Source organism: Pelobates fuscus, chromosome 1, assembly GCF_036172605.1.
Source record: "Pelobates fuscus isolate aPelFus1 chromosome 1, aPelFus1.pri, whole genome shotgun sequence".
Lineage (NCBI taxonomy): Eukaryota > Metazoa > Chordata > Amphibia > Anura > Pelobatidae > Pelobates > Pelobates fuscus.
This window is the reverse complement of record NC_086317.1, coordinates 86046704-86073514: the sequence shown is the minus strand read 5'-3', so window position 1 is coordinate 86073514 and position 26811 is coordinate 86046704. Positions and strand designations below refer to the sequence as shown.

The window sequence follows — 26811 nt, the reverse complement described above, 5'->3', positions numbered from 1 at the left end:
CACAGCATATTTAGCATTTGAAGATCTATATAGTTCAGACATTGCGAAAAAAACGCTTCAAGCGCTATAACCACTACAGCCCACTGGTTATGTGGTTATGGTGCTTGGAGTGTTTCTGTAAAACTTTAAACAACAATGATTTATGTGTATCAACTGACAAGTCAGAAATAACTTACGTAATAAATGCAATCACAAGTAAATATTGTGGAAATATTTGGTTTATTATATAAATAAATACAATTACTGTTTATGAAAATGTATATATATTTAAATTATCTATGATTATAGACATTATTTACATTTTAAGGTAGAGCACTGAGAGCATATGTTGGAACACAATAAAAATTTATTGAAGTAACTCAATATCATGAGGTCCAGTAACAAACAGGACAATGCATCCAGACTCAAACCTGCAGGCTAAAAGTTGTCATTTTTGAAGATCTGAAGAAGTGTCTTGCACAAAACAAAACGCATTAGCTTCTCTCTCCTTTTTGTCACACTCCCCATCCCCCATGTGTCCATAAGGATTCCAGTTTATATTAGTCTTCAATGAAGGAATGACTTTTATTCCCTACCGTATATTTAACCTGGGTCCCTCAGAAGACCCTACAGATTGGTTAGGCATTTGGTTGTCATTAACTTCACTCATTATGCATTACCCATCAAGAGCAGGGATATAAAATACTTTTTCGGTGGTACCTCACTCCTCAGCATCTAGCCTCAATGTAAAGGATCACCTCCAATTTGTGCTAGAAACAATGTGAAGAAAAAGGTTCCTTTCTCCACTGCTGGTGGACCTGTCCCAAACTTACACCACTCGGGAATAGTATCACTTGCCTTCTTACCAGACTCCTGAATAGACCTTATCCAGACTTACAGTCCTATTCAAACCAGCATACCTCCCTCTCCCCCTCTTTAATAAAAATTGGTCTGTTTTAAGCTTCTCTATGGCCTGGGTCCAGCAACATGCCCACAAAGGAACATAATAGACCACAATATATCCCCTACAATGGTGTCGTTCTAAATGCCAAGACCTTACTGTAAATATAATTATACAATCCGTATATGAATAACTAGTCTTCTTCCTGTCAGTATAAGTTGATTCCTGATCAATATCGTTTTGTTTTATTTCTGTTTTATTTCAGTTACTGGTCTATGACAATGATGTTGTAATTCTCTTTTGAATTAAAAAAAAAATAAAGGTTGACTTTTAGCCTGCACATTTGAGTCTGGATACTTTGTCCTGTTAATAGACCAGGTGGCATAGCTTTACTGCAGCGTTTCGTGGGAGGAAAATCCCACATGGCAGGACTCTCGTACAGTAGGGCCCTGCTTTTTTAAAAATTCTGCTGCTGATTACTGCATATTTACTTTGTATTTAACATGAATTTATCACTAATAAAAGGGAAAAAAAAGAGAAAGTCCATTGGGGCTGATATGCTTCTCTTCGTGCACCATAATGGACTTAAAATCTGTTTTGTGCCATCATGAAAGGCTCTAGCTATCTCCCCAGGGGACACTAAAGGATTCATGAGGGTCTGTAACATGAAGGCACCTACACTAGGTAATAGTCTGAGTGTGGACACAATATTGGTTAGAAAGTATATTAAACCACGCGCACAGACTCAAGGGGCGCTATAAGAATCATAACAATTATAGTGCGTGGGGTACTGAATTACTCTGACCATACACAGTGTCTTAGAACTCTAGCGAGTTTTGTTGCAGCTATATGCCAACCTTCCACAGACATGACTTTGGGAATCTTAATGCTTACTCCTGCAAGTCCAGAGTACATGTTGTATGTGTCTCCATCAACTGTCTGGGAAGAAACAAGCTCAATTGCCACATGGTTCCATCTTTGGCTTCATTCAAATAACGGATGGAGCTGTCAGTAAGAGGATAGCAACCAAAGTACAGCTGCTATCAGCTTAAGCAGCAGTTTAAGTAATATTTTCTGGTGAATAGAGCTCGGTGGGGTGTTTAAAACATTTAAGAACAAACCATGGTAGGAACTTTAAATGTATCCCTTTATTTTAATGGATACATAATGTACTAAAATAGGAGTCTACTTCCATTCAGAGTGTTCTTTTTATCATCGTACCATAATTTATGAAAAACATGCTGTGAATATTTTAAGGCAAGCCATGCTTTGTAAGTGCATACTATTTCCTAATTTCTGTCAGTAATTTAAAAGGACATTAAAGTCTGGGTTTATGTCTTGGAATATAAGGAAAATAGACTTCTGCTAACCTTCAAAACTGGTCTCCTAAATTGATCTTTAATGGAAATGGAATCATGATAGAGGTAAGGTATATCACAGATATATGAAATTATATATGAGGCCTTTGTTGTCCCTTTTAATGAGCAGCCAATCAAGAAACAGCAGTCAGATGCATGAAGGTTTAAGAGGCAATAAATCTCAGTATAAATAAATGTTATGCACTTAACTATTGCAGAACTGTTTAATAATATAATATAACACTTAGTGGTTTATTAAACAGGTAAGGTGAAAAATAGTTTTTTTCTAAACAGGCCTACTGTCTTAAATTTTCCAAGTTTGGCACTCAACACAACTTACTGTTTATAGCGATTAAACACTATCCTCCTTTGATTTATGTCTTTTTAACAGTAACGCTATAGTGTGAAAATTCTGATTTTGAAAGAGATTTTCAAATAAGATTTTTCCAACATTCTGTTTCTTTGCTCGTAGAGACGTGTGTTCTGACATAGTCCTTTCAGACAGAAATGTCTTCCAAGCCCGCTGGAAATGTAATTGAAACAAATTGTTACTTCACAAGGACAAATGGGAAATGGGAGTATCTCCCATGGTGCAATGGGTCACTGTCAAGCAAAAAAGCAGGAAATTCCTCATTACAATGCTATCCCTGTCTCAGAGACAGAACATAAATTTACCTGTAGCAGCAATACTTCAGTAAAGAATGCAACTATTAAAAACCTGCATAAGTAAAATAGACGTATATATCACATAATGTGTTAGCAAACAAAATGTCCTTCTTGTGGTATATGCCATGTATATTTATTTATTTATTTATTTATTTTAAACAGACTAAATCGATCACAATATCTGTGTGTGGCGAAGTCTCGATCAGATAAGTGTACATTTAATTAACTGTGCCAATGTAAGTCATAAATATACATAAACTATGTCCAATTCCTCCAAGGTGGCTGCCAAAAACCATAGTGGTTGCAGGAAGGTGACAGGCTCTCATGTAGCTGTCATTTTTGTTCTGGGACCTTAAGACCATGATATTGGAATTGAGAAGATAATGAAAGGGTTACTCCAACCAAAAAACAGACGCCAAATTTGCACAGAATTGATATTGGCCAGCCTGGTAATCTTGTTCCGTGCTAGCTGATGATGCTGTCGGAGTTGAAACCAGCAGCTGCAGAGGGGGTGATTGCCAGGCACCATGAGTGGTCATGGTGCTTGGAGTATCCCTTTAATGTTAAATAATAATCTATACATTTGTTATTACAATGTATAGGTAAATTTAAAAGCCCTACAAAACTAAATGTCATTAGTGTCTGTTTAGTGTCCCCTCAAACCAAGTATTTCATTAACATAGAATCTTTATGAAATACTCAAATGGACTGTGTTGGAATTTCACTGAAATTCCAACCCATTCACAAAATATACTGAGACAAAGTAGTTTTCCTCTGCCTGAGAGTGTTTGACACTAGGCGGAGCTACCGCCGTCAAGCTTGTCATTTTGCCCAGCTGTCACCAATGACTGCATGGAAATAAGCTTGTTGTATAGAAGACTGCGTGGTCTAGCAAAATCTTCCCTGGACCTGAATGTGGTACTCTTGCGCATTCGCAATTATGCAAATTCTCTGGACGGTGACAGATCATCTTTAATGACAACTAAAAATGTATTTAATAATAATTTGTTTTTTAAAAAAAAAAACAAGATTTAAAATGTGATTAATTTCCATTATTTGAATCCATGTGTTACAATTTAAACCAGAGATAGACAAAAGGTAGATACCCTACAACAGTCAAGGATCTACCTTAGGGCTTAATTAAGAGGAACAAGTCAATGGCAGAGAATTGAGCAGTGACACTGCATGGGCATGATCTGCACACCACAGCTGCTTAATAAAGCTAAAGTTGCTTCTTAACATACCATACCATGCAGCATTTTACTATACTACAATTTAGCAATTGATTCAGTGGTTATTCACAAACTAGCAGAATGGATTAATATTCTACATATCGAGAATATTCATTTCCTTCCCTACTGATTCGAATAAAATGCTCATTCATATGCTTTAAAGCGGTTAATAAAATGTATAATATCCATAGGTATTTGTTTTCACCAGAGGGGAAATACAAACATATTTCAAATGTCAGCATAATAATTCATTCTTTAAATTTTTCCCACTAGTCCAGAATCTGTACCATAACCTTGTCTACTGCTAAATGTAACACACAAAAAATAGCTCAAAATAACCGTTACCAGATACGTAAACGTGATTATCTTTCTAGGAATCAAAGCCGTTGGTAACAATGGCAGTACTTGTGTCCCTGCATGAGTCAGATTATGCACAGACTTGTATTTTTATGCACAAGTACCATACTTACGTTTCACAGCAAGCAGAGTGTTACCATGGCAACACGCTACTGATGTAACAATGTACGGGTGGCTTTCTTCTAGTTGGACCATTTTGGGCATGCCAATTCCTTCATCTTTTCGTCCTAAACGCCCTCTAGCTCCTTTTCCCCAGGTGAAGACCTGGCCCTCTGTTGAGTAAGTATTAACATTTCAGTAGCAGTTGGGGAACTCTAATACATCCAATAAAACAAAACTGCAGTGCTTAATACAGCAGGCAGGATCCAGAATCATGGAATTCTACTAAGAATAATAATTCAACTCTGTAATAAGTAATTCTAATTATTTTATCCTTACTCACAATCCTACATATTGGGTGGATGGACAGGATGATATGGTCCACTGGGAAACTGTGGATAAAGGTAAAACAACAGGCACATGCTTGCCCAATGTAGTCTCGTCTCTGGCTCCTCCCTCAGCCTGAGCCCTCAATAAGCAGCAAAGACACACTCACTTCCCCAACGCTGGCAGAGTTTGACAAATACATTTAAAAAATAACAGGTCTCATCCATTTCTTCTTCACTTACACCTTTTTCTCATAACTCAACCCATACTCCAGGCATATCCCCTTTGTCTATACTCACTTAATGCTACTTTCGAAATCTATGGTACAAGCCTGCAAACTTCTCTAGTTAGGCATATTTATCTCACTACAGGAATTCTTTGCAAATTCCACCTTGGTGGGGGTCTGAAAATATGTGATGCCATCAACGAACGATTTTCTTCAAAAGCTTTTAAAATTCCCATTTGTTATGGCAAATATAGACTACAGAGCAATATCCTGCCCACCTTTTTTCTGGCCTTTAGTCCATAATACTGAGCCTGACAAATCCCACCTTTCCCCCACTTTTAAGGACACTATATGCAGGGGACATTTGGACCACGTGACGGAACTCATGGTAGCCTACCTGAGAAGAACACATGCTAATATAGCCCAAATGTGGTTTCACTTAAAATAGTCACTAGAATCAGACACCCTCCTATTTTTAGATCACTGAGTGTATCTCCATAATGTCCCCGGCATTGTTAATTATATGAACTTTTGGTACTTCTAACCAAGTAGATTTATTGGCTACGACTGTGCTCTAACTCCACCATATGAATACTTTATCACCCCTCCTTCTTTTCCCCCCTTCCCCCATACCCTCAATAATCGCCTATTTTCCATTTCTCACCCTTTTATGGTGGTTCACCAGTACTGTAACTACACTGTTCCTCTTCTTGCAAGTTCTTGCGGTCATACTGAACTTCGCTGTAAATGTGTTCATGTTTCCACATGAATGCACTTATTTCGAAATCATAATCACTGATAAAGGAAATCGCAGATTTTTAAACCAGTGGTTCTCATGCCATCACTCATGACCCACCAATGGGCCACATTTTACAAATCAACTAATTTAAACAGACCTGGACAAAAACTGCAATGTGGATGTGGTGTAAAGCTTTGAATCAGATGGTTTTCAAAACACTTCCCCGATTTATTTTTCACATATCCTACAGGGGGATATCTACACACATTTCAGAGCGTAAATAAATACTCCATGTTCTCATAGCATCATGCTGTGCTCTGCTCTAAGAAAAAGATAAAAATTGTGCTGCTTAGCAAGTTACATGAAAAATAATTAAGCTTAATTTGCTTAAAAAATGCATAAAGCTTCCTGCCATCAATTTTGATTTTGATGGATACAGCAGTTTATCTCGGTTCTCATCCTTGTATATGGCATCACTCTCCCTCCCCTAAACTTGGCCATCTCTCATGTAAATCCAACTCTATCCTGTCCCTAAGACAATGAGGCCCCAGTATGCTAATTAATCAATACAATTCAATCAATAATGCATGCCTTGCATGTAAACAGACAAACGTGAAGAAACATTTATATTTTATATAGAAATTAACTTATAGTTAATATCTCTTAAACAGAGCCCTTTTCAAAGAACTTTATATAGATTGCAACAGCTGATTAATAGCAATTGGATGATGTATTTAATGTATTATGGAATTGTTTTAATTACTCATTCATTGGGACAAAATAATGCACATTACAAGCAATCTGGATTCTCTTTTGTGTTTTATAACATGCAGGTATCTACAGTACTTTCTATGTAGATGGATCATTACTTCATGTCCCACTCTCCATACTCAAATCAATGCCTTTTGTGATGATTGTATTGTGATTAGATGTGTATAAATAATGTTACAATGGAAACTAATGCATGTCAATTGTACCTGAACAAACAGCAACCGTGAAGGCATCTCCACATGCCACCATTGTCACCTTCAAATCCTGAGCTTCACTCACAATATAGGGTACACGGCTATGTCGATGAGCAGTTGTACCCAACTGTCCATGCTGGTTACTGCCAAAGGTATAACATTTACCCAAGACTGAAGGAAGAAAGGTAAAACATGCAAAGGGTTAAACATGATGCTATGAATGGGGTAGATTACCCCTCCGTTCAGAACACGTAATGCAATAAATGGCTTGTTTTCAATTTTCCCAGGCTTGAAACTCTACCTAGCCATGAACACACATGCAGAACTTTCCAGTGTCTTTGTTTAGCAATAAACCATGAATCCCACCTCCCCCACTCATCTAACGTGCCAATGTATATTTATCTCAATTGCTGTGTGTGTCAACATTAAATGTTAGCTTTAGTAAATGCCAAGCAAGGAACTTTCCTTCCCATTCACAAACCTATAGTAGTGTAGGTCAGTCAAGTGAACAGCTGCATATAGACCGTAAAGCCTAATGTAAATAGGGTTTCTCTCACTTTCCTTACACATATCTATATATCTCTTTGTGTAACATTGTTTCCATTCTGCTAAGAAGTAGAGTTTAGTTAACACTCACCGGTTACTGCTGCAGAATGTGAAGTCCCCACATCTGCAGATATGATGGCCTCCTGGTTTAAAGGTGCAGACTGAACAGGAGTGAAGATAAAGGCCTCTTCCACTTGCTGCTCCTGGGTGGGCTCAGATCCCAACTGAATGTGGTCCAGACCCAGCTTATTGAACCTGACAAATCAATATGCAGGGAGGTCATCGACTGACAAACCTAAATCTTGGTTGTATCTGCCCTTCAATAAAAGTGATCCCGGAAACAATGACAGCAATTACTGTGGTAAGCTCAGTGTAGGATCTGCTTACTTTAATAGCTAAAAACAATATGCAGGGCTATTCGCTTAAATATGAAGTGTTGGGAGTTCGAAATAAAAAATTTGATGCCAAAATAAAAATATAAAAATGATTAATTGCGGCAGATGCTACCATACACATGTTCTCTTGGGCACTATGGAGAGACCGTGTCGGGGTGAGTAATGGCTGTGGAGGAAAGGACTCTCCATCTTTAGGAATTGGCTAAATGGCCCACTGACCTCTCAAACAATAAGGATGTATTACCTATGATACAGTTCACAATTTGCAAGCAATGTCTCATTCGTTATGTTTTGCCATTGAACACTAATAGTTTTATGCAATGGTTAACTCAAGTCCCAGTGGTTTATACATACGCTTAGATTCTCGCAGTTTTATTTAATTTCCTATACAAACATGCAGCTCTCCCAAAATTTCATGCAATGCATACACTTTTTCATAACTTTTGTGAAATGTCTCAGTACTCATGTTTGTTAAACCATGTACATTAAAAATAAAGAAATGTAAAATGATTAACTGAAACCATAGCTAACTTGCAAAATGTATCTGAATCGCCTACTGTGGCTTAATGCATTTTGAATATATTTTTAAATAATCAACAATTCACATTTTAGTAAATAACTCTGTGGGGTTTATTCACTAAATACCAAATTGACGTGAATTGTACAATTTCAGCAAAAACTCCTGATTTAAAATTAAATTCGAAATCAACTTTAGTTACAGCATGACAATAATTGTAATTTACTTTCCATTCAATACTATATGCATGTTGAGTGAATAACGGTCTACATAAAATGTTTGAAACTGAGCTTGCAAGAGGTGACACATTTCACACCTAATTTTTTATTTTTTTCTCGGTCTTCAGAAATTTATTAGCCAATGCAGGTCTTCCTTTTGGAATACTGGTTTAGGAGTGAACACTTTAGGTGACGCCTAGTTATGTTGGGTGCAGTTACCAACCAGTGGACGTGCTCGTATACTGTACAATACCAAACGCAAAGAAATCAATGTTGGCATCATAACTGCACCAACTGGTTTGCTATAATGCTAACCTGTTACTGCCACAGGCCAAGATCTGATTGCCCATGGTGAGTATCATAGAGCTGTCTATTCCACACACAACTCTCTGTGCTTCATACTCTGGAGGAATAAGGACTTGCTGCGGTGAATTATGAGATTCTTGATTGCCTAATCCAAGCCGTCCTGTGAAGAGAAGGTGAAACAGAAATCGTGCAAACTATCATAACATCGCTTATTTTACATTTACTTAGTGTGTAAAAGATCATTGACCGGTAATATCTACTTGCATAAGTGGATAGCAAAGATACCAATTGACTATCAGAGCTACTATTTACGGAGTAGTTTTATTAACCTCTTAAGGACCCATGACAATCTCTGCCCTCAGCATGCTCTGGTCCCTGAAGACTTTATGCCAGCACGAGAAGTCCTACTTCTAATATACCATCAGCTGTTACACAGACTCTTACTTAATAAGAACTTTCCACATCAGATTAGGTTCTCCAAACGCACTTAGTTCACCATAAATTCCCCTAAAAGAAAACCGTCATGGCACAGCGTCCATGTTCAGTGCTCATGGTTTGTTGCTCAAACTCTCAAACGTTGTCCCTAGACTGATATATAAATACTGCACTTTAAGCCTTTAAGGACTGCATTTAAAACCCCTGAAAGATCACAATCTGGTTCCTGAAGAGCCTATGCTAATTTGGAATGTCTGCTCATTTTGCATTTGAAGTTCGGTATGTCCTTATATAGAGATTCACATGCTCTTTAAAGGCTAGTTTGTTATGACATTTTATTACATTATTGTTCCTTAAGGAGTCCAAAATATACATATATCCCAAACCGAATTAATTAAACCACATCCATATTTTAATGTACTGGTTCTAGTCTCTGGAGATAGTTTTTCACATAGTGCAACAGCAAATATATCTCCCTTATGTATTGTTATCTCATTCGATCTATCTTGTACATGACTAGGCCCTATTCAGATTCATTTTGCTATTGGCTCCCTTTGCATCCATATTGATAAGGCATGTTTTTTAGTGCCTGAGGCATGGTGTTAAGTATATGATAACGGTGAACATTTTCAACACAGCCCTGTGAAAGAATTTATTGTCCCGAAGATTTATGGATAGAAAAGTCTAAACAAACCTCACCATTGTCCCCACGGCCCCAAGAAAACACTTCTTTCTCATTTGAAACAGCAAGAATATGTGAAGCCCCGCAGGATACGTGAACTATCTCATAACCCAGCAGAGCCTCTACGATCTTGGGCTGTGGGAGCAAGCAAGAAAATAAATACATTTGCAGATGAGTTCTAGATCACATACTGTTACTATATGGCCAAATTAAAAAAAAAAATCAAGTATAATGCAGACTATCATAGTGGCTAGACTATCTATTACGGCCAGAAATATACGAATAGACTCTTTGCTGGTGTCAATTACACAGTATTTAATTAAAAATAACCTAGTTTAGTTATTCAAGAAAAATACACATAGCTTAATAGCACATGCAATCAAACTTAAATCACTATAATGGAACTATACAATCAGTGATTCTTTTTTTAGGTATATCATTTGCTCATTACCCAAATAGTGTCATAAAGAAATTCCTCTGGGTGCAACACAAATATGAAACATGCGGACCTGGTCAAGAGATTTAGCTGTAATCAGGAATGTGGTATGTCTCTCTCTGCAACCCTCAACCAATTTTTGTAAGGTAAATTACATTTGCATACCCACATTCGCATAAATAAAGTTATACATTCATATTCATATATAACTTACATTCACATATACAGACACATTTACACATTGATATACATACACAGACATTCTCAAACGCAAGGACACAAAGACACAGATAGACTCACATATATGCATTCATATACACACAGACTCATATATATACACATTCATATATGCACACAGACTTGTACACACATTCATATATGTACACAGACTTATACAAACATTCATATATGCAGGGCCGGATTAACATAGGGGCTGATGGAGCTGCAGCTCCAGGCCCAGGCCCATGGGATAGGCCCATTTAAAAAAAAAAAACATTTTTTTTACATTTTTTTATTTTTCACACAATACTCTTAGGTTTTCCACCTGACTGGTATTTTACTGGCACAGCTGGTATTTGAGGCTGCCTGTCCAGTACCAGTATTGCAGTAATACCGGCAATACAAATGCAGGTATTTTTCTCAGTATAAACGGAAATTACGGGGACACTGAGACACTAGGAGACACATGGGGACACAGACACTAGGGGATACTGGAAGACCTGGGGACACAGACACTTGGGGACACTGGAAAACACGGGGGACACTGGGAGAAATGGGGACACTGAGACACATGGGGACACTGAGACATAGGGACATTGGGAGACACTAAGACATTGGGACACGGAGACACTAGGGACACAGTGTCCCCTAGTCTCTCAGTGTCCCCTAGTCTCCCACTGTCTGTGTCCCAGTGTCTCAGTGTCCCCATGGCTCCCAGTTTCCCCATGTCTCCCAGTGTCCCTAGTGACTCAGTGTCTCCATGTCTCCCCAAGTGTCTTAGTGCCCCATGTCTCCCAGTGTCTTAGTGTCCCCGGGTCTCTCAGTGACATGGGGACACAGTGAGACATGGGAACACTGGGAGAAATGGGAACACTGAGACACTGGGCGACTAGGGGACTGGGCGACATGGGGACACTGACACTGTGATACATAGGGACACTGAGAGACTGGTTGACTTGCGAGACTGAGACACTGGAAGACAGGGAGACCCCACTGGGAGCAGTCCATCTATACAGCAGAATCAAACTGTGAGTAGTTTGTTGGTGATTTTACAGAATTTTCTCTTATGTCACTCCTTGTGATTTACATCATGTGATGTCACGCATAACTAATTCATTATACAAATGTATAAGACTGGTATTTTTTTTCCAAGATAGGTGGCAACCCTAACTACTCTTCACATACTCTTGCTTAAAGGAACACTATAGGGTCAGGAACACAATCATGTATTTCTAACCTTATTATGTTAAAACCACTATTTAGCCTCCCTGGCCCCCTCTTGCCTCCCTAAATATAGTAAACTCTTACTTGTATTCAAGTCTGCAGCTGCTGGCTCTGTCCCTGTCTGCCTCTGAACTGACTCTGTCTGCTGACATCGATAAAACGTGGTGGTCTGAGCAAATTACAATGCTTCCCATAGGATTGGCTGAGACTGTCAACTAGGGAGATCAGGGGCAGAGCCAGCACAAGTCAAACATAGCCCTGGCCAATCAGCATCTCATCATGAAGATAAATTGATTCGATGCACCTCTATGAGGAAAGTTCTGCATGCAGAGGGTGGAGACACTGAATGGCAGTGCTGCACACTAGGCAGTACTGCCCCAGGAGGCATCTCTAGCAGCCATCTAAGGAGTGGATATCAGAGTTATTTTCTCTGAAAAGACAGTGTTTACTGCAAAAAGCCTGGATGGAATGATTCTACTTACCAGAACAAATACAATAAGCTGTAGTTGTTCTGGTGACTATAGTGTCCCTTTAAATTTGGAAGCTTAAGAGGGATGCATGGCTGACAGTAAAATTAGTTTAGATAATGCAGACTTTGGTCTCTCTAACGCTGTGGCATGTCCCCTTTCTTCTACACTCACTACATACACATTTTCTCTGTCTCAGACTGTATACCAGGAGCTTCTGCCTGCTAGTAAGATGATAAGGAGACAAGTGGACATGTGAGTGCTAGAGGACAGTCCTTAGAAAGCGTGGAGTAGGCGCATCATTTGATGCATTTATGCCAAGCTCAGGGTGCTGCCTGCATAGTATGCCCTTAGTTGGACAGCCTGCATGATTGGCAGGCAGCCTTACATGCATTCATGCCAGACTGGCCTTCCAATTCTTTGGACAGACATGCCCCCTTTTTGGGCATGTTCACCCCTTTTGGCAGGTCTGGTCGGTGATTCGCGCCAGTGGCACACTCTTTCACCCCGCCCATTGACTTCCTGCTTCACTGGACACTGCTGTTAGGGGTTATAGATTTACTTGAAAGATGAAAGCATAAATTAGAGAGAGATTAGCATAGGGTATGTGTTTTCGTAGATGCATCACCATCTCCATCAGATACATGATGCTTGGGAGGTATGATTGTTTGTGTTTTTGGTCGATAAGATTCTGTAAATAGGCCCATCATAATTGTCAGCACCAGGCCCACTGGACTCTTAATCTGGCCCTGCATATATGCACACAGACTTGTACACACATCTAGTTTTTATTCTATATATCTTTTCACTGTGAGGTCTACGAACCTTTCTTAGCTTGAAAAGGAAGTGGACTAGAACCTCATCCCTGTTGTTCAGTGATCTGCAGCTGGTTGGCTGTGGTTCGACCAAACATTATAATGGGAAAGATGTTTGATCTAAGATATTTGGTGGTGCCAAATGTGGTGTAAGCAACTTCTTAGAACTAGCTGTTCTATTGGGATTTTTGTGTACTACAGTCTCAAAAGATAACAGAGAATAGTACAACAAAAAGCAAACACCCATTGATGGTCGCTAGACAACGAGATCCAAGTATGAGGACAAATAAAGTCACCATATATAAATAATAATAAATGCATAATGATTATCATTTTTGATTGCTGACCTTGTCAAATCACTAATCTTTCTAAAGCAAATAAACAAGCTATGCATTAAATTAAAGTGGATGATATACAGAGGCAGATGAACACATTTGTCCACTTTAGCTAAATCTCCATTTTTCTTATGAGCTATGAAGACAGAAATGAAGCTAAAGTGGACATTTGATCACCACAACCAGACAAAATAAGTCTGGAAAAACTTTGCATGACCTGACAAAACCTTGATTTCAGAAGTGAGATGGTGATGGCAGAATCGGAACTTGGCATTGAACCATGCCACTTACAATTCAAGCAGCACTGTAGACGATCGAAGGTCGTTATCCACTACAAGATAAGTGTACATTTTAACATGGTCACTGACAGCCTAGCCAGTAAATATAAACATGTACTGACATTGTTTTCCTCAAAAAGCGGTCAGGAAGGGGTGACCCTAGCACACAGAATAGAGAAATAATTAGGAAAATAGAAAGTAATAGGTTACAGAAGTTACATATATCAGACCTTAGAGCGGCTGGGCTCAAAGTGATGCCCAAAATAGATGAAAATAGCAAAGTAGAAAATAGACTAAAGTTAAGCTATCCAGAAGTACACATAAACAAATAGACAAGCAGAGGTCAGGGATACCAGATAAACAGAACAGTCAAAACAAAGCCAGGTAAGTACCAGGAATACAAATGTTCTCTAGTAAGAGTAACCATGAGAGGGGCCCTACCACTAGGAAGAGGGAAATATATATATAGGGAGGACTTAAACACTATTGGTCAGCATCATCACCCTGTATCAAATCACACAAAGGAGTGTGACTTAGGAAAGAAACAAGTAATTATATATATATATATATATATATATATATATATACATATCCCTAAATATGACCCTTAAAAGTTTTATTATAAAAATACAGAGTTTTGCGGGGACCTGAACTGTAACTTTAAGGATACCAGAACTATGCATGGAGTTGCCATGGCTACCCGGCAACCCCACGATCCATCCGTCTTTAAAACAGTTCTCACTATGTGTAAGAGTGGTGTGGCTGACACTAATAATAATAATAATAATAAACCAACCAGAAAAGAACATGTAATTTATTCCATAATTTGAACTACCTTTCCACAACTATACTGTCTCCTTTTCTAGCCGGGATTAACCAAATTTTAGATCTGTGCCGTATTTGTTGAGGCACACTAACTAGTGTGTTGCCTGTTAGTTTTTTATTACTCTCAGTACAATTATAATTAACTTTGCATTGTATTGTTTTACTTTCTCACTGGTATCATCACATAATAATAGGGATCTGGACTGTAAACTGCAGACAGCAATTAGCATTGTCTTTAATTATAACTATATTCTCTAGTTAGAAACTGTCCACATAGAAAGGCATGTAATCGAAAATTCACATTTGTAAAGGAAATCTTGATCCATTATACATCAAAAGTCTCATCAATAACAAAAAACAAACGTGTTTGACATATATCCTGTAATCCTAGACTTTTACCTAGAGGTGCATCTCACAGACATGAATCCACTATAGAGTAAGGGCTAGGAGACCTTGTCTGTGGGAACGTGCACAACGAAACACCCAAGCAGGAAAAGTAACATTCCGCTCACCCACATATTGATGTATGTAATAGGTGAGTAGCAGTCATGGGTACTGGTACCGGCCACCCAACAATCAGCAACAGTAAAATTGCAGGTATTGTTTGTGGATAGTGATTCATACTTGTTCGGAGACCATTTTAACGTAGTGCTGTAGACCTTTTTGCATTTTTCACGTACGTTTCTGTTGTTTAACTGCTTAATACGGTAAAGTGCACGGACAGCATTTGCCAGGCTTACCTGAGTGACATCGTTGAAATTGCCATGTCCTAAGCAACCATTGCTGCCGCTGCCAAAAGTCATTATTATACCCCTGTCTGAGGAGAAAAAACAAACATCAATGTTCTGCTTTGCACATTCATCTTTCTCTGTACTAAAGAAGTGTTTCTAAATAAGCAATTTTTAAAAGCCTGAGCCAGCATTTCAGCAAAACTATGTTTTTATTGTGCAGTGTAAAAATCCCAGTTTGTAAGGGCAAGGTGATAAAATAATTTTTTAAAAAAACAACAACAACAACAAAAAACCTCTAATCCATATATCCACAATGTTGGATGAGAAGGAAAATGTTGTGTGCTAGGTACATAATTAAATCTATACTACATTTGCTGACAATTTCTCTGCACAAAGTAGAGACCAAAAGAGCTATTTACTAAAGTGGGAATTCAGCGTTTTGGGAGTTTGGCTACTTTGGCCTTGAATTTGAAATTCACTTAACATTTCGGACAATTCTCACTTTAGGGGAAATCCCTGTTAATCCATGCAGGTAAACTTCATCCAAACGATTTGTGAACGAAAGGTGCACTTTAAAAGTCTTCCTAAGAGAGGTCTTAGTTTCTGTCATAACTTAAAGTTGGATTTGTGCTTCATTGTTATTTTATTTTTATTTTACTTGATGCCACTCATTTATTCATTGAAAGAGAAGATCATGCTTTTGCTGCACCAGCACCTTAACTATTGATGCTGTTTCTTCAGTGATACAGCCATGGGATTTTAACTAATTTTTCCTGGCCAAACATGGCAGCATCACTTAGGGTTGGCAGCACTATATATGTATAGCAAGGCCTAGAAGATGGATCTCCTTGACAATTACTAAAGCTTATGCTTCCCAGGGTCTCCAAGCTCCCAGCACCACCAGACCAAATTCAACCAGAAGTTTGGCAACTTCATGGGCTTCTATGGGGGAGGTGCCGGTAGAGGATATCTGTAAGGCGGCTGCTTGGTCCTCTCGTCATACGTTTTGTAAGGCACTACAAACTGGATTTGTCCTCCTCTAAAGAATCTTGTTTTGGGAAAAGTGTCCTCGCTTCAGTGGAACGAAGAACCTAATAAACCTTCTGTGTGTTGAGCATCTACAAGGTCTACTGTTTAATTTATTTAACCCACCCCTCATGGGAGCTTGGGTAATACCCATAAGTGATGCTGCCATGTTTGGCCAGGAAAGTAGAAAATTGTTTACATACTTACCGTAATTTTCTTTTCCTGGCTATTCTACATGGCAGCATCACGCTCCCTCCCTTCTGAATTCCTCAGCTATTGCTTTTTAACAAGACTGGGGAGTTTGGAGGAGGGGGCTTATATTGACAATTCTTAATTGTTTGATTAATTATTCCTGTCCTGACAGCTGGGGAGGAGCTAACCCATAAGTTACGCTGCCATGTAGAATAGCCAGGAAAAGGAAATTACAGTAAGTATGTAAACTATTTTCTACTTTTTTTTTTTTTTTTTTTTATTCTTTATTTTTGTAGTGCAGATAAGAGAAACAACATGCCTGGGGTACCCCGACGGCATTCCCCATGCTTTATCAAAAAACATTTATAACAATCAGGGGTATGTTAGAGCTTGCACATTTTTTATATTTAGTATTCAGTTGATCAAGGTAATTCACAAACTAACTTTTGCGGAGCATGAGCGCAACTTATATAGGTCGCATAGAATAGGCAAAACATTGCTAGTAATAGGGTTACGTGGGTAATAATCAAGATTAAGTAACATGCTGGACCGGACACAACTGCGATTATGTGTGTCGTGACTGTTTGGTTACATACTAGGTATTGCGCAGTTGGCCTAGTTTAAGGGTTAATATATAATCGGTAGGTCGTAAGCTAATATCAGGTATGGATTTTTCCACACTGCTTAGGATTAGCCACCGGGAGGCAGCTAGTCACTGGGTTTGCCGGGAAATGCATACATTGAGGTAAGACATTTTTTTTAGACTACGTCCCTGCAATTTTGCAGTGATTACAGTAAGGTCAGAAATGATAGGGAGGTAAATGATAAGAAAATCACAGTGCTAAACTAAGGAAAGTTCAGTGCTCTGCTGGGCTGTCGTTGTAGAAGGTTAGCAGCTGCTTTGTTACCCCTGTGGCTGCGCTGGGTCGGCTGCCGTCCTGGTCACCAGCGTCAAGTCCCCCATTTTCCCGCTGCGTGATGGAGCGTTTCGGTACTTGCCGGTCAGGGGTGCGTTTGTGTCATTTGCCAGCATCAGCCTTGGGTGCAGAATAATGCTTGTATGCTGCGATCGCTGCTCCTCTCAGGGTAGGCTGAGTGAGAGTCTTGGTAAAGTCCCCTTAGTTCTGCCAGTGTCACAGGGAGTTGTAGCTTCTGATACTGTATGTGGGAGCTTGATCTCCGGCTTGCATTAATCGCGGCGGCCATCTTGGATTTTGCCACGCGGTTCTTGTGTGATCGTGTCGCCGCCAAGATGATAGAAGCGGTCACTGCCTCTCCGTTGGGGTCCGGGATAACCCCCCCGGCCCACAGGGGGGGGGAAACGGGGCCCTCTCAGTAGGCGTGCGAGAGGTCCCACCGGACTGAGCACGGGAGAGCGGCCGCCTCTCCCGCCAGGCCTCCATCTCAGTCGCCCAGCAGTCCGCTTTGCCGGCAGGACTGGGGTTGATACCGACCTCCAGGGTATCTGCCTGTGTCCCCTTTGCCTTCATGTGGCTGTTGAGCCGTTTTCGGGGGGGGAAAAGGTAGGTTTTGCCCGATTATTCTATTTTTCATAGCGGAGCCGAGGTGCCCCACGTCCAGTCGGCTCGGCGGTCAGGCCCCGCCCCCCACAATTTTCTACTTTATCTTGTAGGTGTGTTACAATAAAGCAGTTTGTTAAATCACTTTACCCTGTTGCACTTTTAGTTTTCCACGATTTGTCTTACATACCGTATTTTACTGAGAATACAGAACATATTTTATACCAGAGAAGTCATCATTATATGAGATGAGCCCTCATTTTATCTACTTTTGTGAGTTCAACATTGAATTTTAAATACCAAGTGTACATTTTGTATTACTCTATTTGGTCCTTGTCTAATTATTTGTTTGTAGATACATCTTTGTATAATTTAAAGTGGCTTACATCTTCCAAATTGTTCACAGCTAGTACCTCCTTGTCAGTTCATGAAATTAAAAGGTACTCAGCTGCCACTTAGTGTTCTATCTACAAATCTTACTCTTTAGTTATAATAAGCACAATGATCACTGCAAGGTGCCCCGAGGGCTTTATTACTCCTGTAAACGGTAAATTAATAACATATGCCAGGTGAGTAAGGATTAGTGGCCGGAGTGGGGAAGTAGATCCTCTTAGCCCAGACAGGTACTTGTGTCTTTCTTTCAGATGGTTATTGCCATTTAATCTGAATGCTCAATAAAATCTTATGGTCCATTAGAACTCTGGGCGCGTTTAAGAGCTCTCCGGAGCCACACTCCACTTAGACACCAGCTCTAATCACTCTAATCCATGCTGAATAGAAAGTCTCCATTCACATATTCCGCCCTGAGAACTAAACCACACAGTAAATTAAGTGACTTGCCAGGCTAGGGTAGGACAGAAACCCATAACAAAAACAATATATTGCTTCACATCATTGTGGTACAATTCTTAAAAAAATATTTACCGGTCAAACAAGTAGTAAACAAGTCTCCGCAAGACACGTGCTTTATAGTTACTCCAGACTGGCCTTCCAGAAAGCGTGAGATGAACTGAGGCTGTGTGTGATCTATGGAACCAGGAATTGTGGGGGACCCAGCTCCAATAGGTGCAGCCTGAAAGAACAGAGGAGAAATTTGTTTTACAAGTGAATTATTCATTATTTAGTGTTTTGCTTTTTATTATTTTTAAGGGTGCACACATAGCACACTGTTCTCTTATTTAAAGTATAATTGTATTGTGACTATCACAGCTAGGCAGGGAGCATCCATCTTGTTTTGCTAATGTCATATTAATGTGATATGTTAAAAAATCAGTTATTTTTGGGGGTTTTAATAAAGACAGAATCTTTATAAATAATTTCACTGACATTTCAACACAAACAAAACAAATAATGAGAAATGGTAGAGATTGCTTTGTCTTACAAACTAGTTGTTTTGTCAAAATTCTGCAAAAGCTTCCACATATTGCAGCATTAACTATCATTAAATAATTTCTTATTAACTATCATTATGGAATTTTACTGAGCAAGTGCTAGATGTATGGAGGATTACAGGTCTTACAAGGTCATAAACCTCATTTTGTATTTCTGCGTATGTGAAAGAGCACATCAGTAACACAATCTTGGTAGCTTCATCTACCAAAAACTAAAGATGAAGCTTACCTGAAACATGGGGAAAGAACTTCGGGCAACTGTATCTCCCTTTCCCTTTCCCCTCCCCCGGGGTGTACCTTGTAAGCGGTAATGATACCTTGGGAAGTCTTTGCAAAAAAAAGTCCCAATCCCTTTAAGGGAGACTTTCATATCTATATATACACATGGACACCAAATATTTAGAGGATACATAAAGGTGAACTGGGCATAATGAGACAATAATGCTATTGAGAGGTTCAGGAGACTGACGTTTTTATTGTTTTCTTGCAAAATATCAATGCAATATTTTTATAAAACAAGTGCTCATTATTAGCTCACTAATCATCATGCGTGGTCACTGACAGTGTCATTGTTAGTTTAATACATATTCTGGCTGAATAACATTAAATAATATTGGTTCCTCGTTTCATTATTATTATTTTATTATTTATAATATAATTCCGTAGCGCTGTACAATGGGTGGACTAATAGACACGTAATGGTAACCAGACAAATGGACGCACAGGAACAGAGGGGTTGAGGGCCCTGCTCAATTACATGCTAGAGGATTTGATGTGTGCATTCAAGGTATTTTGTTACAGCTTGTTTACAATTTTAAATGTTTAATTTCATAAGATATGTCCATGTCCCCAGGGCTGTACATGTAGCATCATGCAGAACTGGTGAGAATGATTTATTTATTTACTACGTTTTTATCTTTTCATCAAATGTGATTTCTCTACATTCATCCCCCCCCCCCCTAAAAACAAGCACATATCCTGTCAAGATATTTTGTGTTTGTACCTGCTTATGGTATTTCAACCTGCCTTTCCTAAGACACTAACTCATTTTATTGTAAATGCTTGTTCTTTTGAGGTGTCCCTGTGTTCCTGGATTACCTCCCACATGATGAGTCTTCCAGACTTTGTGACTCCAGCCTTTTGAGTCCGTCCAGATGATACCTGCACAATCTCAGTGTTTAACATAGGCAGGCGCAGGGGGGAGCTGATTCCACTTCCCCAGGTGTACACAGATGAGAGAGGAGGAGGAACGCCAGGCTTCGCTGGAGAGTAGCCAACACGGCCACCTGCTCAAAGCAAAACAGACAAAAAACTTTTTTTTACTAAATGCCTACTATCAAGAGAAACTTCAGCGCAAAACCTTAATTATAATCGCATAGAGCTGGCACATGTCACACTGAATAAAGGGGTCGCTGTGCCAGCATTTCATTAGAGTAATGAGACAGCTGACAGGTAGTTCATACAAATGACAAATTGTAATGCTTTGGGAAATTATGTGCATCCAGGACATTTTTAGCAGGACTGGATTATGAGAAACAAGTAGAGGCTGGCAAGACATTCAGATCTGCACACGATTTCACAGTAAGCATCAAGAGATTATATATGAATACAGGTACACGGACAAATGATGGAAAGGCTTCCTTTTTACAAAAATCCTATGATCTGTTAAACATGGTAATTAAATAAAAGTGTAGGCAGCTGCACGCAGTTCTATATTTTATCTTAATTAGAATGTCTAACTAGTTTAACACAAGTAAAAAGACAGGTTGCAGTTCCCTCTATGAGAACCATTCAATTTTCCATGTTCTCATGACCCTTCACCATTGCAACACATGTAATCATTAGTAAGAACAAATGGCTGGTTTTGATAGCTACCTTTGCATAACTGGATATGCAAGTTTAACATCAAACGAAAGGGCTGTTGTAAACACCAAAGAAAGAATGCTCACAAATACCAAAAGCAAAGGCATCAATTCTGACCCATTAGGTTTTACATTCTAATTGTTTACTCTTAGAATCAACAATGCAATATTCAGATTACATTTTATTCAATGGATATGACATTCTATAGCGGAGTATTTATTGTTGCTGTATAAGAACATTAGAAATTATTGCTTGTTATTCTGGTATACATAAAGTATGAACTAAAAGTATACAGGTGTTCTCTAGCAGCTAAGCTTTAACCATACCTACCTCTGGATCTGGCAGTGGGGATCCGTGTGGTCTGGCGACCACGATTCACTGCAGGCACAGCAGTCAAAGGCTTCTCCACCCTGCAGAATAGAAACACGGACATTTAAAGGTTAACTGTAAAGTAATATTACAGTGGTTTTGCAAAGCATGGTGATCTGTTCATCTACCACTCCATGGAACAAGAGCAGTTTGTCCTAAGTCTTAAGACGTTCCTTCACAGCTTGGTATTAATAGGAATATTATAGGTATACTGAGACGTCATAATACTCCTAATACCAATAACTTTAACTCAGCCTTTCTGTAACTCACAATACCTCATTTTGACACTTCCAATGTCACTGTACAGGTTGAGTAGAGCTGGGATGCAAATGGGATGCGCCATGATCTCATTCAACTGTGGTCTCTTCGATGGATCAAGGTTTAGCATACTAAGAATGAGGTGGCGGAGCTCAGGACTGTATCGGTCCGAGATAGGAGCAAATGTCCCACTCATAATCTTCAGCACTAAGGCAGGCAAATTCTGCAATGGAATAATTCTATTACTATGCATATTGCACTTAAAAACACATCTATATTCTTTACGGAGCCCTGGAACTAGGTTAACCATCAGTTTCAACAATCTGATGAATTATTGAAGAACAAAACTCTTCATAAAAAATGTCTACAAATAATGAAATGCAAAAATGAAATTATAAAAATAACCAAAAAAAGGACTAGTAAAGAAAGGACTAGTAAACTGTAAAACGATATTACAAAATTATTAGATTATAAAAAAAATTACAAAAATGATCAATGTGGAACAAAAGCCTTCTTGTTTTTAAAAATCATAGCAAACTAAATGTATGTTGCAGCAGGACATTAGAGAACCTCACAAAACCTTCAGCCTGATGAATTCACTACCAATGGTATTTGCAAAAAAAATAAATACCATCAGAAACTTGTTGATTTTATGGTGTTCTGGGAAGCTATGTGTAAATGTATTTTTCACATCATTTGGCTGATAAACTATTAACAAGGTTAAATCAGTCAAGCTGTTTTACGGGGTTACAAATTTCCTGATGTCACTTCTAGAACTGGAATCATTGTTGTTTTCAGAATTGTAGAAGTTCTCCAGCACTGGGGGAACTGTCTTCATTATTAGCCAGCAACCACCCTTTTATGTTCATCACTGATAGCTTCACCCAGTATGCGTGGAAAAGGTACTTTCTTTATTTCTGGCAAAAACTAAAACTCAATAAAAAAAAAAATACAAAAATAAAAGGCAATGCACAGGCAGTAAAATGCTGTATATGTGAACATGCCCATGTTATAACTAAATACATCATTTTACTGCATTTACAGGTTTATGCATTCTGTCACCTGACAAGTTCCATCTGGGTTATGTCATGTAGAATCTATTATTAAATCCGACACAGGTGCGAGGCTGTCAGTGCAGATAACCACTGCATGAATGGTGCTCGGCGCGGCAGCCACGTGTGGTCACCTTTAAGAGCCCACAGGTTCTCTCCCACCAGCAAATGCAATTTCTATTGGGGTTTATTAAAATAATAAAGAAAAGGAATAAGAAAAGGAATAAATAGAGGATTTGGAAAAATTCCAACTCAGCTATAGTCACAGATTAAAGAATATTTTAACTCAAATTCTGCAATACAATTTTCAATACAATACATGTTGATGTTAAGAGAATTGACTCCTGTAGAACTGGATATTTTACTAGTGGCGATACACCTCCATAAGGTTTTACATTTTTCTAGAAACATAGCTTGTGGATTTTGATGGCAGCAGATTTTGTTTCTTATAAACTATAACTGTCTTCCAAATTCGTCATTATTTTTACAGTTTGGTGTTAGAGCTCTGCAGGGTTTAACATGCAAAATATAATTAGCAGTCATTTTGGACGTTCTGCACGCTGGATGCAAATTTCGCATTCAGTGTCGCAGAAGCGCCTCTAGCAGCTGTCAGGAAGACAGCCACTAGAGGCTGGAGTAACCCTGCAATGTAAACATAGCAGTTTCTCTGACCTGGGGGGACCTGGCACCCAGACCACTTCAGCTCACTATAGTTCACTATAGTCACCCAGACCACTTCAGCTCAAACCTGGGGGTTTTAACCCTTCAGATGTAAACAAAGCAGTTTTAGAGAAACTGCTATGTTTACATTGCTGGGTTAATCCAGCCTCTAGTGGCTGTCTTCCTGACAGCTGCTAGAGGCGCTTCTGCGACACTGAATGCGAAAGGGTTAAGCTATGTGTGTTAAAATAGCCCATAATTGATATAGTAATCTACTGCATATCTGGATTGACAGACGGAATGATTGTTGGCATAAACAATGTTTCATAATATCCACGATTACACAAATGTATTGTCGACATGACACTCCTTGTCTCGCTGAAAGGTCTTGAAATGTAATGTTTTGCTAACTAAGAGCTGGATCGCAAATAATATCTGCGTGGGAATGCACTAATTTCTGGAGGGAGTGAAGTCTCAGGCAATAGATATGTGCTTGTGTTGTTAAATACTTTTTAAGACATATTTCCGGCAATTTGTATTAATATGTCACAAGGTTGAATAACTTAGCATGCACAAAACTATCAAAAACATTACACTCTGCTAACAGGAGATCTCATTTCATGTCAGAGGGAAAAGCTATTAAATAAGCAGAAGGGGTAAAAACCGTAGGCGTTTTACCCATAACAGCATTTAGCAACATTAATGCTCTGTCAAACTAGTTTATAAAGCTTTTCAAATGTCATTCTGTATTATTTGTAATGTAAGGAAAGAAAACGCAGTTGGATATCTCTCTGCTCCTAAAGCCGGCCTTTCTGTAGATTTATGGAGATATCGATTAAAGATCACGGAGGCCTGGGTAACCATTTCTTGTCATTTAAAAGAAAATAGTTCTTACATTGGATAGCTGTCTCTAAATAAAGTCTGCATCCCCAACCTATACATTGAGCTGTCTATCTCCCTCTCCTAGATTGTAAGCTCACAGGTCTTCTTGTACCTTGCAGGATGTTGAAGTCCATATGGGCAGGGTTTTATTATCCTTTTGTATCATTGTGTCTAATTATATATTCCATCTGTATAATTACCAATGATCTACATGTATAGATTGTAAAGTACTGTGGAAATAAGAACTGTTCAATAAAAATAAATAAATGTTATCCTCCACACTTCTGCAAAGGTCCCTGGTGATTCATAATACTCTCGAGTGAAAACATTGGCAGCATAGGCGTGCGCACGGGGTGTGCCGGGTGTGCCTGGGCACACCCTAATCCCCGCGGCACGCCTATGGAGTGAGACCGGCAGGGGAGATCTCAGGATCTCCCCTGTCGGCTCATGCAGAGACGGCGCTATCCGAGCTCTGGCTCCGCTCTAAGCCTCCACCATGGGTCGGTGGGGAGATCAAAGATCTCCCTCACTGACCCACATGCAGGGAGGGAGGCAGGAGTGGACCCGGGGAGCTCTAGCCAGCAGCTCCGACGGGTTCCTCTCGCAAGATCTGAGCGTTGCCGCGGCAACGCTCAGATCTTGCGAGAGTGAACTCTAGCCCCACAGGCTAGAGTTCACTCTCCACTGGACCACCAGGGATGGCAGCAGCACAGTTCCCCCTCCCTACAAAAGATAAGAAGGGAGGGGGGATATTAACTAATTTGCCCCCCCCCCCACCCCACACAACACACACAAACATACAGCACCCACACACATACAGCACACAAAAAGCACCCACACCGCACCCTCAAACTCCCAGATAAGGTATTTGCATCTTATTTATTAAAATTCACAAGTTTTGCTAGTCACTGCTTTACTATTTTCACCTCAGTTTTGCCGTCCTGTTTTTAATTCACTACAACTCAAGAGTTTTAATATTTTGATCTGACAAAAACACACACACACACAGCACACTAACAGCACCCTCACAAACACACACAACACCCACACAGCACCCTCACAAATACAACACCCTCACACATACAGCACACACACATACAGCACCCACACACATACAGCACCCTCAAACACAAAGCACCCATACACACACACACACAGCACCCTAACAGCATCCTCACAAATACACACACACACAGTACCCTTACAGCACTCTAAGTTAACAGCACCCTCACACACAGCACTCTAACAGCACCCTCACACACAGCACACTAACAGCACCCTCACAAACATGCACACTACCAGCAGCCTCACACACACGCACACTTCCAGCACCCTCACACAGCACATTAACAGCACACACACACACACAGCAGTGTATGTATGTGTGTGTGTATATATATATATATATGTGTGTGTGTATATATACATACATATACACGCGGCGTGTGTTTGTGCTTTAGAGTGCACACCCTAATGCAATAGGCTGCACACGCCTATGATTGGCAGCACTGTATAGCCGGGTGCCATGGGTTACACAGAAGTCCCAACACACAGAGAGAGGTCCCACACAGCCTAAAGTTTCAGCATTTCTAAGACTTTCAGAATTCGATTTCTATTTGTTGGGGATGATAACTGCACTGTCTTCCATTCTTTACACATAGAGTGAAGGAAGACACCCAGCTTTTTGCAGAGCCCTAAAGTTGTCAAAGCTCACAGGGGATCACCATTCGAAATGTTTCTCCGTCTCTAGCTGCAGAGACTAGTGGTTTACCAGGGGGGCGCTCGGCTCCCACCTGCTTCACTGGGCCCCTGGGAATTCCCAACATTATATATTTATTTCTATTGCAACGGTGGTAAAATGCATGGTTCCCTCTGGTGTTAAGAGGGCCTCATGCAAAGTGTTAGTCACCTGTCAATATATTTTGCACTGATGAACTAAGAAATAAAACAATAATAAAGTTAAATTATATCAAAATAATAGTTTCCAGCACAAAACCCACACCAATAAATAAATAATAATAATAATAAAAAAAAAATATATATATATATATATATATTTTTATATTTGTGTGTGCGTGTGTGTGTGTTGTGCTGGAAACTTATTTTATTAAATACATATTTGTAATGGGAGTGTTTACACTGTAAATGACAGGATGCATAGATTGCCCTGGGCAGCAAAGAAACCCTAACTGCATCAGTTCCTGTAGCCATTGGTCATACCATAAACAGTTACACATACAAAATCCCTCAGGTACACAGGGCAGGTTCTTAGTAAAATGCTGCAAGAGATTTAGCAATTCTAAATTGAACAATCCAACAA

The 26811-nt window shown here is 39.4% G+C and overlaps 1 protein-coding gene across 1 annotated transcript in view; it reads right to left on the bottom strand.

Moving 5' to 3' along the window:
- Positions 1-240: 240 nt before the first annotated feature.
- NEK8 (NIMA related kinase 8) overlaps positions 241-26811 on the bottom strand; it is a 38062-nt gene continuing 11491 nt past the window's right edge. The window contains exons 5-15 of the mRNA XM_063449979.1: positions 21915-22120; positions 21601-21680; positions 20506-20693; positions 18941-19088; positions 15288-15364; positions 9966-10083; positions 8841-8991; positions 7487-7650; positions 6862-7020; positions 4607-4765; positions 241-2761 (exon numbers count right to left, since the gene is read on the bottom strand). Of these exons, the coding sequence (XP_063306049.1) occupies positions 2736-2761; positions 4607-4765; positions 6862-7020; positions 7487-7650; positions 8841-8991; positions 9966-10083; positions 15288-15364; positions 18941-19088; positions 20506-20693; positions 21601-21680; positions 21915-22120 (1476 nt within the window). The 3' untranslated portion in view covers positions 241-2735. The remainder of the gene's footprint in view (positions 2762-4606; positions 4766-6861; positions 7021-7486; positions 7651-8840; positions 8992-9965; positions 10084-15287; positions 15365-18940; positions 19089-20505; positions 20694-21600; positions 21681-21914; positions 22121-26811) is intronic.